This window comes from Vigna angularis, chromosome 1 (genome assembly GCF_016808095.1).
Source record: "Vigna angularis cultivar LongXiaoDou No.4 chromosome 1, ASM1680809v1, whole genome shotgun sequence".
In the NCBI taxonomy this organism is placed as follows: domain Eukaryota; kingdom Viridiplantae; phylum Streptophyta; class Magnoliopsida; order Fabales; family Fabaceae; genus Vigna; species Vigna angularis.
Window position 1 is genome coordinate 14,028,964 of NC_068970.1, and position 15,300 is coordinate 14,044,263.

The 15,300-nt window shown below is 29.2% G+C and overlaps 1 protein-coding gene across 1 annotated transcript; it reads right to left on the reverse strand.

Moving 5' to 3' along the window:
• Positions 1-9,272: 9,272 nt before the first annotated feature.
• LOC108331802 (probable inactive purple acid phosphatase 27) lies at positions 9,273-14,991 on the reverse strand. Its single transcript, XM_017566742.2, has 12 exons — positions 14,572-14,991; positions 14,147-14,238; positions 13,890-13,959; positions 13,670-13,792; positions 13,468-13,560; positions 13,059-13,188; positions 12,173-12,254; positions 11,948-12,080; positions 10,961-11,166; positions 10,742-10,867; positions 10,013-10,322; positions 9,273-9,799 (listed from the first exon to the last, which is right to left on the reverse strand). The coding sequence occupies exons 1-12, from the start codon at positions 14,773-14,775 to the stop codon at positions 9,494-9,496; spliced, it is 1,875 nt and encodes a 624-aa protein (XP_017422231.1). The 5' UTR covers positions 14,776-14,991; the 3' UTR covers positions 9,273-9,493.
• Between the last annotated feature and the right edge of the window lie 309 nt (positions 14,992-15,300).

The window sequence follows — 15,300 nt, forward strand, 5'->3', positions numbered from 1 at the left end:
ATTGCACTCAAGACCACCTATGCTCAAATTTACTACCTCCCCCTCACAGTAACCTAAAACAGTACCTGTGCACCTACTTACTATCCATATTAACAATATTACAGAATTCTTACTCCAAACCTCTCCAATAAAATTAAGTACAGCCAACAAACTCATCCAAGTCAAATAATAATCAGCACACCATGGTTACACAAATTTCACATTTTCAACAAATGCAACTCAACATGCTCACCACCAAAAGTATAGTATAACAGTAAGACAATTCACAATTTATCAAACATGCACATCATACAGCTCCTAAAAAAAATATAACTAGCTCCCCTTACTTGGGTTTCTCCAAGCACAACTAATTGAAACTGCCCTAACAGTATCCTTCACTGCACGAGAACTCAACCTGACCCTACAAACCACCAAAGTGGTGATAGCAACAGCTCTTAGAGCTTGATTTGACAGAAAATATGAAGACAAAACCCCACTAGCAACATGCAACCGGTAACGTTGCATGCCCTAGGCTCCAGAAACAGCGAAGGAAAGGAGAAATCACTTACCGGTCCAAACCAAAATATGATCGGGTCAAAAGGAAACTTTCGGTGTGGTGAACGCCTGAGCACCTTCAAATCCAAGATTGAATGGTTTAGTGAATAGAAACTTTTAGAGAGAAGGCAAAGATAATTTAGGGCAAAAGAGTTTTAGAGAGAGAGCTCAAGCAACTAAATCAGACTTTTGAGAAGTCTTTCCTAAAGCTAAGTTGTCCCTAGTTTGATGAGCCTGGCTGCCTCACATAAGGTCCAATTACTCCTTTATTTTTCAGGCTCTTACAATCTCTAAAAAACTACATGCATGGAAGAATTTGTATTAGAATTTTCTATTCATAATGTTAAAAACAAATACAAAATTAAGAATATATATGAAAATAACATAAAAATTGTTGAAACTTCGAATATAAACGTGAATCTTACATTAAATATTACATTGAAATGAGAAATTTGAATATAAATATGAATCTTACATTAAATATTACATTAAATAGAAATGAGAATAAAATATTAAGAATATGTTTATTAATTAATTTGTAATAAAATAATTAATGAGTGTAATAAAATAAAATTATTTTAATAAATTAAAATATAAAATTATAATTTTATTATTATAATTAAAATTAATATATTATTGTTATTACTTTTTATTTTTATTTTTATTTTTGTTATTCTTCACAAACCACAGTCAAGATAGAAAAATCTGCACATAAAACTATAGATAAAAGTTTATGACAATTCAATAAAAATATTGACAATTTACAGTATTTTTCCTCAAATCTCCTCCCACTCCAAAAATAATCTCTCTCAGCCATCCCTCAAACCAGATTCAAATACATGCAAACCCACAGAAAGAGACGTGAGAAACTCTCATTATTTCCTCTATAAATAAATAAATAGGGGTAAATTGTTAATCTGCGAAAAAATACTAGTCAAATTAAAAAGTCGTTGAAAATATTCTAAAAATATATTAACCACAATTTTTAAATCTTTCCACTATAATTTTTATAAAGATTTATTACCATTTCCTTAATCAGTAGTTTTTGCCATAGTTTAAAATAAAAATTGAGTATAATTTAAAACAGAAGTAAACAGTGTAATTGGTTTTGGAATGAATTCAAATTTAAAAACATTGAAATCCTGAAAATTGAAGTGTGAAAGCAGAATTGAGAAAGTGCGTGATATTTTGAAGACCGAGTTGATCCAGTCAAACAGATTAATCACTAAATTCATTGAAAAACATGCAAAGCGAAATGGATCTGAAGTTTTTAATTTTAAGTATATTATAATTAATATTTTAACAAGGAGTTGACCTTTGATTGATTGATTGAATGTTATTTGATATCATTTTATTAATCAACCAACTTGCTGGTCAAGGGTCTATTTCAATCTTAGTTCACATTTTATTTTATTTTTCAATTTCTGGTACAATAATTTTGTTTAATTTTTTTATATTATTTTTTCTAATCAATCCAAATAGTTTTGGCTAATTTTTCTTTCATTTTATAAATTATATCTCTTTTATTTATTCTTATTTAATATACTAACTTTTTTTCATTATTAATAGTAAAAATTTTGCTTTTCTGTTCATTTCATTTTTATTTAAATTAAAATCAAAAAATAACCTTAAGCGTGGAGACCTTTTTAATTAATATATATTTCATAATGTTAAATAATTCATTCATGTTGATTATAACATATTTATTATGCTTTTAAAAATAATGAAAAATGAATCAACCATTTGAAATCTTATCCGCATAACACATACATTTCATTACTTTATTATTTTAAATTTTAATTCTTATTATTGTATTCATTCACTTTTTACTTGGGTGCACTTAGATGAATATTGTTTGTTGTGATATTTTTTAATATATCTACTTAAATAGAAATATTAGTATGAGAATAAAAAAGGAGAATAGAAAGAGATATTAATGGAAATAAATTTCACTTAGTTATGTCGTGATCGCTTTAAGGTATTTACTGATGTTGATAATTTACAATGATGGATTTTTAATAAATTTTATGTTCGTTTCTATAAAGTTGCGAGGGATGAAAAGAAGAGATTTGTGGGATGAAGTAAATTTTCAATCTTCCTTGCAAGAAATTATCATAAATTCCAATTTTACCCTAATGGATTTGATTGAAATAGATTCTTAGCCTCAGCATGAATATTAATATTAATAATAATAATAATGATAATAATAATATATTATTATTATTATTAATTTAATTTTTTATTTCTTATAAATATTTTTACAATTAAATATACTATTAACAATTATCATTTTATATTATTTTAATAACTAGAGGTATTTTGGTAATTTTTAATTTTTATTAATTAAACAAATTTTTTATTTGCCACATCAATCAAATCCTACACTAATTCTCACAAACTTTAGTTGTAAATCTATTTTCAATTACCCATAAATCCACTCAAAAAAGTAAAAAATAAAAATTACCTTTAAATCCACTCAAATCTATTCACATCATCTCCCACAAATCTCTACAATAAATCTACTCAATTTATTGTACATCGTAACATGTTTACGACAAAGTTATTGATTAGAGTAAAAAAGCGTTACTGAATTTATTATGGATTTGAAAGTTTTATATTAACTTTTTTTCTTGGAAATGATAAGATTGAATTCAAAAATTTTAGAGAAAATAAAAAAGGTTTTGGGTTTAATTATTTAATAAAATATTAAAATTAACCTTTATCGATAAAAGCACATATAATTTGACTAACTATTTTTATTGTTTTTTATTTGAATCATAAGGATTAATGTTTGAAAAAAAAAGTTACTATTATTGTGAATTATTTATAAATACTGTAAAATACAGATTACTTTGAAAAAGTTTGACCTAAAATAATTTTTTCGTCGAGATCAAATTATTTTTAGAACGATTTATCTACCTTTATATAAATAGAAAATGACCAAACGTGAATAATACAATAAAATCAACAAAAACTTTAGTAGAATAAATGCATATGATAATGTCAAAATTTAACATACTCTCAGAAAAGTAATTCAGTATATACCTCACTTAATTTAGGTTGATGTATAATTTCTAATACATAAAATAAAAAAACGTAATTATTTAAATTTTTTTTAAAAATTTCTTATTTATTATCTTAAATAATATATTCAAATGAAATATTATATATCTTGTGAATTTTTAAATAAATAAATATATATATATATATATATATATATATATATATATATATATATATATATATATATATATATATATATATATATATATACCTTATATATGACAAACTTATAATTGGCTTTCTTGGTTTTACTTTTATTTTTTATTTTCTTACATCTATGTATCTTCCTCTTTCTCTTCTTCTTTTATTCTATTGTTGAATTTTATTAAAAAATAAAATATCTACTTCATCCTATTATTTCTCAGTTCTAAGTTTAGGATAATTCATTTTAATATGCATATTGATGTTGTATTATATTTATATATTTCTATAAATACAATGATATATAAAAATTATTGTTTTTTATTAATTAATGAAATGGATAAAAAGATAAATTCAGATAAACCAAAATGAAGAAGACAATACTAACGAATAACTCTATACCTTTTCTATAACTTCTCTCCTCCATTTTTTATATCTTTCAAAATTTGATCACATCTTAGAAGAGTCGGAGAGTTAGAGTCATTTTTAGATTCATCGTATTTTTAAATGAGTAAGTTCTTATTCACTTTGGAGATTGTTTACTCCTTTTATTTTTCTTTTGGATTTGTCATCAATCTTAGAGGAGTTAATTAAAAAAAGTGATAATCTCAACTTGATTAAATATATTGCTAAAATCTTGTTATAATTAAATATTTTTTTGTAGGTCTCTATATTTTGAGGAGTTTTTTTTTTGTTTGGATTGAAGTTAATTTAGAGAAATGAATTGCACATAAGAGAAACTATTTTAATATAAATATAGAATTCGTTTTTGGGTACCTAAGCTTGCAATTTAGATTTTTTGTGAAAATTAATTTTAAGTCCAAACACTAGTTCAAAACACTTAAGTATACTTTTGATGCCTAAGCTATTTCGCGGTTTGTCATTATAGATAAATAGCGTGTCATTAGCGATTATATGAGTCTCACCTCAACCTCATTTTCTCATACTTTCATCCCTTTTAGCATATTTTCACGAGTTACCTTTCTAACTAACCTTGATAAGCCTTTGTTATCTCATTAGCAAATACATTAAGTAATATAAATTATAAGTCAAGATATCGTCTTCAAAGGGATTTGTGTTTGTTTAGGTAATTATGAATACTTGTTTAAACAATGAATATAAACGATGATTGGTTCAAATATACTGCAAACATGTAAAGTTACTGAATATAAAGATTATAAAACAATATGGGTAAAGACTCATTGGGGTCAGACTTCATGACCAGAACTCTAAGCATTCATCTATGCAATATATCTTTAATATATTCAAACATTCACATAACAAGTATACAAGTTATAATTTCTTAGAGAAAAGTTCTAAACCTTTATATAAAAGTACTAATCCCTTAGATATTCAAATATAAGATTTGCATTAAGAAAAAATGTTTAGAATGATCAAGAGCCTTGGTCTATGTCTAGAGCCAAACCTCTTGGCTGTTTGATGTCTAGGTTCCAAAATATTTTTCAATGATAAGATACCACCAAAATAACAAAGATATTTCATTATTCAAGTGAATAAAAAGAATCAAACACATAAAATATGAAATATATTTTATTGCATAAAAAGAACTACAAAGAATTTAGATACATTACATGCAATTCCAATGAAATGGAGTTTAGCTACTCCTCTATATTCTAAAACACAAAAATGAATTTGATGATAAAAAAGATGAAAGAAAATGGAATTCTTGAGTCCTATAAGTGCTTCAACCCGCATCTTGAGCTTCAATCGCGTTTCCATGTCCAAAAAACTTTTTTTCTTTAACTCTCCACACTCCAATATATCCATTATATAAGGAAGATAATCTCACCTAATCGAGTCATGAACCTTTTCATAATCCACCTTAACCAGAACACACTTTTTCTTCTTGCTTCTTGCCTCTTCTACTACTTCATTTCCCATTAAACACTATCCAGCAGTCCTCTTCTACTACTCTGTCAAGCACATACGATTTGCTCCCATGCCATTGTTCAAATCACTCTCTAGAGACCAAAATTCTAACTAACCTGCTTTTAGCAGTTCCATTTGATCTATATAATGTGTATTTTCGTCCGACTAGATCGACAACATTCTCAATTAACTCAAAAAAACCCTGTCATTTCTCTCCTACTGCTTCCGACCTTATTCACATAACAAAATTTATTATTATATGATATCTAATTGCCTAAAAACTGCTTTTAATGTAAACAAATATTTGTTGCTTTTGAGATCAAATATTTTATTTAAAATTTAAAATTTATTGTTATCTGAGCATATTTTATTACAGGAATTATGAATTTGGATGTCTTAATGAAGAAATAGAAGAAAACGTATAAAATTTTGATATTAAGGAATTGATAAAAGAAGTAAATAATTCAAAAGAAAAATTATACCAGAAAATCTTTTAAGTAAAATGCCTTTCAAAAATTAACATAATAAGACCAACATTGAAAATAAGCTTGAAAGTTTGGTTTAATGAAATAAAAGTATTTGGTAAATATCTTTTCTAATTTAAAATGTTGACTTTAACCGTGTCAAATGAGATAATGAAGTGATGATATGAGTAGCCGACTCCGACTCAATTTAGAGTGATTCTCCCTGCACCTCACGGTCTTCCTCCTGCACCTCCAAAACATATTTTAATTTCAATGATACCCTTCACAGAGAAACCGCATTTCGAACTGCGGCAATTTCCTTCCGCACACCGCATTTCGAACTGCGGCAACTTCCTGCTGCACCCCTAAAAGCGGAAAGCACAAACCCACCGCTTTTCGATCTGCGGCAAAAAAAAACCGCACTTCGAAGTGCCTTAGATTTTTAGGGTTTAGTTTTTTTAATTTTTTTATTAGGTTAGTATATATTTATTTTATTAGGTTTTATTTTTATTAGGTTAGTATAATAAATTTAATTTTTTATGTTAGTTGTTAAATAAAATGTTTTGTTTTAATATATTTTGAATTATTTTATTTGTTTGTTAAATTTTGTTGAATTTGTTATTTTTCAACATATTATTATTTTCTTAATATATTATTTATTATGTATTTAATTTTATTTAAGTTTTTTAATTTTTTATGAAATTGAAATAATTATTAAATTGTTTATTGAATTAAATAATAATAATTATATGTAATGTTAAATATTATTTTGGATTTAAAGTGCAACAATTAATTAAAACGCACTTCGAAGTGCGGTTAGGAAACAATTAATTAAAATAGAAAACGCACTTCGAAGTGCGGTTAAGAAACAATTAAATAGATAAGAAACGCACTTCGAAGTGCGGTTAGGAAAGAAACAATTAATTAAAATATGAAACGCACTTCGAAGTGCGGTTAGGAAACAATTAAATAGATATGAAACGCACTTCGAAGTGCGGTTAGGAAAGAAACAATTAATTATAGGAAACGCATTTCAAAGTGCGGTTAGGAAAAAATTAATTAAAACGCATTTCGAAGTACGGTAATAATTTTTGATTGTTAATGAAGGGTAAAGAAGTAAAATTGGAGGTGCAGGATGAAGGCAGTGAGGTGTAGGAAGAATTACTCCTCAATTTATTGCGATAAAGTTTTGTTGTTATGGATAACATTATCATGACTTGAAATAATACCAAATCTTGTAACTAATTATTATTTTTCTATTTACTTTCAGTGTTTTAGTAGAAGTTCTCATCCACCGTCGTTTATTTATTATATATTTCTTTTATGAAATTCTTCCTTTAATATTACTTTATTTGTAATCTTATAAATACATCTTCACACTAAAATGATAAAAGTTTAACTAAGTGAACCTAAAAATTATAATTGCATAAACTATATTCTTTTCCATATAATTAAATTATATTTTATATAGAAATCATATAAATATGCATATAATGCACTTAATCGGTGATTTTAATCGTTTATAACTAACTAGTTTATAGCTTAGCTTATAAAAAATAAACTTGCTTAATAAACAAGCTCATTTTATATTTACCAGTTTCTTTATAGGAATTTTATGTTTACTAATTATTTGAATAATTAATCATATCTATTATTTCTAATTAAATAAGTTAATTTAGCTTCCAATAAAAATATTAATTTCGAGGTTTCAACCGTTTTACTAAACATTTTTAATGTAGATAAAAACAAGGTTTAATCATCTCGGACATCCTTATTTTTATAGGATTTTCTCAAATAGATCATCGTATTGTAAATGCTCTCAATTAGGTCTCTTATTGTGAAAAATTGAATCAATTTAGACCTTGTCGTTAGTTTCGTACTAACACTGTTAAATGAGGTGACACGTGTTAGTTCGTGGTTTTTTTTGAATTTTTTAATTTTTTTTAATTTTTTTTTAAAATGCCACGTGTCAAACTGATATTGTGCCACATGACAATGACACTGTGACATGACACTGACAGTGCCATGTGTCATTGTCAGACCACATGTCATTGCATTAGTCTCAATTTGTATTGTGTCTCAATTTGATTTCTGTATTTTGATTTTGTCTTAATTTTAAAATTTAAACAATTTTGTCCCTCCTCAAATTCAAACAAAATTTAAATTGTATATAAATTTTAACAAAAATTAAAATTGATATTTTTATTAAATATTTTTAACAAGATTAAATTTAATTATATTTATATTTACTTAATCATATAAATGTTAATTATGTTATTTAAATATACCTATAAGGTTTAAAAAAACAGTGACATAACATGGTGGTGTGAATTTTCCAAATGAATTAGTTCATTGAACAAATTATTAATGTGAAATTTCACTTTTTTTTAAATAAAAAATTGGAGAAAGTTTTGGTGAAAACCGTAATTAAAGGTGGTTTCTTCTTTCATGATTTTCTATGGAAACTTTCACTAAGAAAATTCACACCAACATGTTATGTCGCTCTTTTTTTAAACCCTTATAGGTATATTTAAATAATATAATTAACATTTATATGATTAAGTAAATATAAATATAATTAAACTTAATCTTGTTAAAAATATTTAACAAAAATATCAATTTTAATAAAAATATTTGTTAAGATTTATATACAATTTAAATTTTGTTTGAATTTGAGGAGGGACAAAATTGTTTAATTTTTAAAATTAAGACTAAATTGAGACAAAATAAAAATACAGGGATCAAATTGAGACACAATAAAAATACAGGGACCAAATTGAGACTAATATAATGACACGTGGCCTGACAATGACAAGTGGCACTATCAGTGCCATGTCACACGGTCATTTCTACGTGTCACAATATCAGTTTGACACGTGGCATTTTTAAAAAATTTTATTTTTAAAAAATTAAAAATAATTAAAAAATTCAAAAAAATCACGAACTAACACGTGTCACCTCTTTTAACGGTGTTAGTACGGAACTAACGACGAGGTCTAAATTGATTCAATTTTTCACAATAAGAGACCTAATCGAGAACATTTACAATCCGAGGATCTATTTGAGAAAATCCTACAAAAATATGGATCTCCGAGATGATTAAACCTAAAAACAAAGATCTATAGACCTCTTAAAACTTCTAACAATAATAAAAATATAAATACAAAAACACTAATTCTCTTTTACTTTTTAGAAACTTTCTTCAACACTATTTTTCACTCAGAATTTCGATGTTCTTCTCACCAAGATTGCTTGTACTTCCACTGTACTTCATTTCATATATTTATAGAGGAGTTTCCCCTTGACAGTTCATAAAGTTGAAAGCAAAAACATAAGAAAATGTTATGACTTAATTTTTACTGAAAGAAAAAGCATTAGAACTTGCATGTGTGTAAAGCAGTTCAAGTTACTGAAGTGGTTGCTTCGCAGCCATCATGCACACAGGCTAAGACATCTTTGTAATCCCTTGAAACTGTGAAAGAATCGTAGACCTTTCCATCACTGCTTTTCTTGTATTCAAAGAGGAGAGATGAATGATTGAATGCTGTCAACTTTACAAACCCAAAGTCATAGTCTCTGTAAAGACTCCACTTTGGGGTTACTTCACTGAAATCTGACAAGTGGCTTCCTGCACCTCCAGCAACAACATGAATCGTTCCATTCACAACACCAGAATACTGAGTCCTTTCATCATTCACACATTGATTCTGCATACGGGTTTTGTTCATGACAGTAGTAACAGCAGTTAAATTATACAAAATCAATGAATCAACCATCCATTACCATTTCAATAATTTGATGAGGCTATAAAAGCAAACCATGAAAAGCATACAATGAAAGTAGCAAATCATTAACTTTTCAACTGTGCAAGTTAGTTTGGATTTAAATAAAGTCATGACATATTAGGCTATTATCTTTACCTGATATATGGGGCATGTCCTTTCGTAGTTATGGACATGACCATAAAATGCAATATCTACTTTATATTTCTGCCAGAGTTTCTGCAAACTTTCCCTTCCCATGGGTTCTTCAAATGAGCCCTCCATGGCATACCAAGTATTAGAAGAATATCCAAGCACACGATGAGCCACAAAAATCAACCAGGGTTGTTTTTGTCTGTCTACTGTTGCAAGGCAATGCTCAATGAATTTGTATTGTTCTGTTCCTTCTCTCCAATCATGTTCACTGTCAGCTATGCAAAAGTGAAACATGCCATAATCCGTCGCGTACCTAGATATTCAGAATCTCATTTTTTATATATATCAAACACGAAAAATAATTACAATTCATCCTTAGAATCACAGACTACACTCTTTTGTATATAACTCAGTTGTTCACTTTAGAATATCAGAAGTAAAACATTCCTAGTCATGAGTCATTTTATGAAAACCTCTCTCACCGACTTTAAATTAATTCAACTCGACCTCCTCGGTAACATAAAACTTATTCATCTAAAACATAATTAAATTTAGTAGTGATATGTGCAACATCATTCTTATAATATCCATAAAAGTTCACATTGATGCGTTTCAATTAGCTTATAATGCAATTAAAATAGCTTTGCAATCAGTATAGTTCTAACAGAGCTTTTGATAAAAGAAGAAGATTTTCCCTAAAATTTGATTTGTTTTTCATGGAACTGAGTGTACCAAAAGTTTGCTCTGTTGTCTGCTGGAACAAAAAACATGTTCTGGGCCAAAACTCCACATTCGCCACCTGAATCTGTAGTGTCATAAAAGGATCCTGTGTTGGGCCAATCACGTTCGTGATTACCACTGCAGGATTATCAGACAATTCTAGTTCAATATATGAGTAACACATGAATCTAATTTACTTGCAAATACAAGTTGTGGACAACAAGACAAAACCTGGCAATCATGTAAGGTACTGTTGATGCAATTGGCTCCACTTGAGCAGTGAATTGGTCCCACTGCGAGATGTATCCGTTTGCATAAGTTATATCTCCTATGTGGAAAACAATGTCAATATTTTCTAAATCCTTGATGAGCTGGTCAGTGGTGTTAAGCGAACCAGGTTGATAGGCATTATACTCATTTGAACCATCACGCTCGGCCTGAAACAAAATGAAAGAAAATCCAATGCTTTTATCGGTAATTATTCTCAACACTCACCTTGCAACTTTATCATTTTAACATGATCATTTAGCCATTCATTAGCCAGAAATTTACATGAATTCCAAATTTCAATTCCATGGTTACATTACTTAGCATAACATAATTGACTTGTGTTGAGTCCTCCAAGGAAAGAAGGCCCACTCCTCTACCCCACAAAACAAAAAAAGAAGGAAATTTAGCATAGAAGGCAACATGGGAAATCAAGCCACTGAAGTTACTTGGGCAAAAGTCAATAAATGATGGCAGCATTGAAAGAAGCGCTGGAATAGATCAATCAATTGCAGAGGAAATTGAAAAATAGTGCTTCAACAGAAAACAAGGGTCAGTAAAAGAAACAATTGGGACCAAATGGAGACATCTCAGATCGACAAGAAAGCAACTAATGACTTTATTTACTAAAAAGGCTTATTACTATTTAACCTATGTAATTCTAAACTGACACCGTCTTGAACTTTAAAAGTGACTCAATCCTATAAAATCAGTTTGTAAGATGATATAGGTATCCATTTATATTCAATGTATGACTTCTAACAATGATCAAATAAGAAAAGATGGTTGGGTTATTTTTCTTGATAAATCCATCAAAGGTAAATATGCTTACCTTGTTCATAATGCGCCTAAAGATTGCACTTGGTTAGAGCAGACTTAGTTCTTCCTCTTAAAAGACAGTTTTTAGAGTATTCTTTTTTATATACATTTTATTTTGAAAATTAACATTACCTTTCCCATGTCACCAAATATGATAACACGTTGCAGTGAGTCCTGTCCAGGATAAGGTGATGACTTAAATGAATATTTCTTGCTCCAAATATAAGAACCGTTAGACAGTAGATGCCCTAATCGATAGGTATACCTGAAGCGATATATAAATTTTTAAAAATTTCAGAACAAATCTTTCTAGTTCCTCATTGTGTTATTAAAAGAAATGGATATCTGAATGCATACACTAAGTTTGGCCAAAGGTTTTTTAGAAAACTTGTATGTATGAAACCAGGGTCACGCCAGCCAACAGTTCGTGCAGGTGAACCTGCAAGTGAGAATAACCAAAGAACCACATTATGATGCTATACGAAAAGCCTAAGAAGATCCATTTTCAAAAGAATAAAATGCAGCAATCTGGATATGAGTTTCCAACATATAACTAAGACAAAATTAACATTTAATTGCTTCCAGTTGCAGAAGAATTACAACTCTTTTGGTAGTAAGCTTTTGGTGATGTGATGAAATGTAGCAAATTGTACAGAAATCATGAAAAGTGAGATTTGATGGCTATTGAAACAGGAAAATCATTACTGGTTACGGACTTAAGCTTACCGAAAAATACTTCTATTTAAACTTAGATTTTTCAGTTCTTTGTTTCTTACCCTCCCACCCTCCATTTGACATGATGCTACTCTAGTATAATTTTCAGAAATAGAAGCTTGTTCTCCTTAGTATGTTTTCAAGATACCTTATGATGAGCATTATAGAAGGGGCAGTAGAGAATAAACCATCAGATTTCAGTTTATTCAGTTTCAAAACCCATGTTTTGCATGGTCAAGGTTCAAAGTGAAAAAACAAGCTAATTTTAATAAAAATGCAGATAAAGAAAGAATAACAAAACAGGGTGTTTGACACGATGCTGCATAAGTCCAACTCTGGACAGTTTTTGTATAACTAGATTATAGATTAATGCTCATGATGGCTCCTAGTAAGGGTTTAGACAATATACATAATGCTAAGCAAAAAATCATTTTGCATCTACGTTTCTGAAAAATATTAACTAAATCAGACCAGCATGCAGTAGTACAAAAAGGGTTGTGCGATGGCATTACGACCAAATAAACCATACCACACATGCTGTTACGACCAAATGTCAATGTTCCGGCAGGAGATTGCACTTGTGTTTTACCCTCAGAACCCCACTCAACAAACGGTATAGCTTCATTTATGTGATATCCACTAGTCCAGGTAACTGTCATCTGCATAAGACAGGCGAATAATTCTGAAATCATTTCGTAGTCGTAATAGTGTTTCCAGAGTGCGAAAGAAGAAAATAATCAATTCCTATTTCCATAATGTCATGTCAAATTATCAATTTTAATGAGATCATTCATCATTCGAGGGTTATGCTCAAAATCTATTAAATCTATACATGTTTCGTTAGGATACTTGCTAGTTTTGTGCTTCATTTCGTATATAGGAATTGTAACACTGACGCAAAGCCAAAATAGGAGAAATCATATGAAGGATAAACTTACTTCATCCCAAGACTTCCCCTGAGCAAGTCGTGGATATAGAGGCACCTTAGGATTGACAAATGATATGAAATTGGAAACTGCCACAAGCTTAGGCTGCATTGTTCAATCAGATGACTCCAAGTCAGCCAAAAAATCATATACATTTAGTAAGAATGGGAGGGAGATAACAGATATAAGAACAGCTGAAAGGGTCTGTAAGCACATTTAATAATCCTCCTGAAAATAGAGCAAAGGAGAAATCTGCACGTTGATTGATCAACTGGAACTTCAAAGAACCTTTTCCTGTCTTTGTATAGTGTGAGTTGGAGTAATTCAGAAACTTGAACTGGTACAAAGTTTCAAACAAACAACATGAGAAATGCATCACTTACAAAATAAATCCAACCTGCATTTTAATTCAATCATAGATCTATGACACATACCTTAATTGGGGCTGAGCATATGTACGGAATCTCTTCTTTTGGATCACTCACAGGTGGACATGTTGATGAACTGTCATAAGAAAATAAGACTCTCTTTTAGTTCTTCTAACAACAATTATAAGCACAGGCTTTTGACATAATTAGATTTGAAATTTTCAGTTATTGAGGAACAGTGCTTGGTAAAGTTCAGAGTTGAGTTCCAACTTCTATGCAATATTCAATATAAAGTTCATCAAGAGAAGATGTGTAGTTATTACTTGAGCTTTGCAGGAGAGAAAACTCCAACCCAATCATCTGCAGATGGTTCTGGGTAATCAATATCTACTGTCACCCATTGGGTATCCTCACCCTGAAATCATACACATCAAATTACAAATGAGTAAACTTAAAGACCGCAGAAATTAAATGGTTGGAAATTTCACATTCAACCAAACTAAATGGACTTTTTATCTGTCATGTTATGATAATGAGATTTTTATAAAAACAAAAATGTATTCACAACCTATGCTACACTTGTTGACCTTCCTCTTTCTTGCATTCACTTTCAAATGTTCAGTGAAATTTAATACAAATTGTATTTATCGTGATTTTATAACTTCTAACAAAATTGAATCAATAAAAAAAGTTGTATTCTTGACGGTTCTCTTGCTAAATTAGATACGTTTAAGGAAAATGTTGGTACCTTCGTACCGAGAAGCGACGGTGTGGCAGTGATGGAAGCGGCAGAATGGAGAGACACAACAGCTTTATGAATGGCAATCTTGGAGAGTGGTTGGTCCCCGAAGCCATGAATATGAGCAAAACAAAAAACGATGTTGAAGTTCAACAACCACGCCACCACCGCTACCATATTCATGTTAAGGAACCCTTCTGCCCTCATCTTCATGTGCTATAATCTGTTATGGCAAATTCAGGAAGAGATCGAATAAATAAGTTATATTCTGTTTGGATAACAGAATCTTCCACTTTGACTTTCTTCTATTTTTGTGTTTGGTTTACTAAATCTAACATGCTTTGGCAGTAGAAAGAGTAAGAACTTGATGGTGTCATTATTGCAGCATAAAGTCTACGAGGACGGAAGACCCGAAGAGATGATGTGAATTGAACGTTAATTTCTTCCAACACCGTTTTCAGTCAACAAATTATCACCAGTAACATGTTTGTTTTTTTCTTAATCCAATTATTCTGCTGAATCTCCGTCACGGACATTGTTATGCTCAAAATATTCCATGAATTGTAAATATTTGATGGATTTTATGAAACATGACTTCAAACTAAATAAAAAATTGAACATTTTACAATAAATTTATGAGTTTTTATTTTCTTATTTTATTTGACGTAGATTTTAAACTTATTCTTAAATTTCTCGACGATATTTATCTCTATTTAGCTTCGCTATTTTTTTGTTAAA

What these genes read in the sequence shown, in the direction of transcription:
- LOC108331802 (XM_017566742.2), bottom strand. Translation starts at nt 14,775, where the DNA reads ATGAAGATGAGGGCAGAAGGGTTCCTTAACATGAATATGGTAGCGGTG. An exon ending in AACCTTTGGCCAAACTTAGT is followed by an intron (nt 12,081 to 12,172) that starts GTATGCATTCAG and finishes ATATCGCTTCAG; the next exon opens with GTATACCTATCGATTAGGGC. An exon ending in GTACCTTACATGATTGCCAG is followed by an intron (nt 10,868 to 10,960) that starts GTTTTGTCTTGT and finishes ATAATCCTGCAG; the next exon opens with TGGTAATCACGAACGTGATT.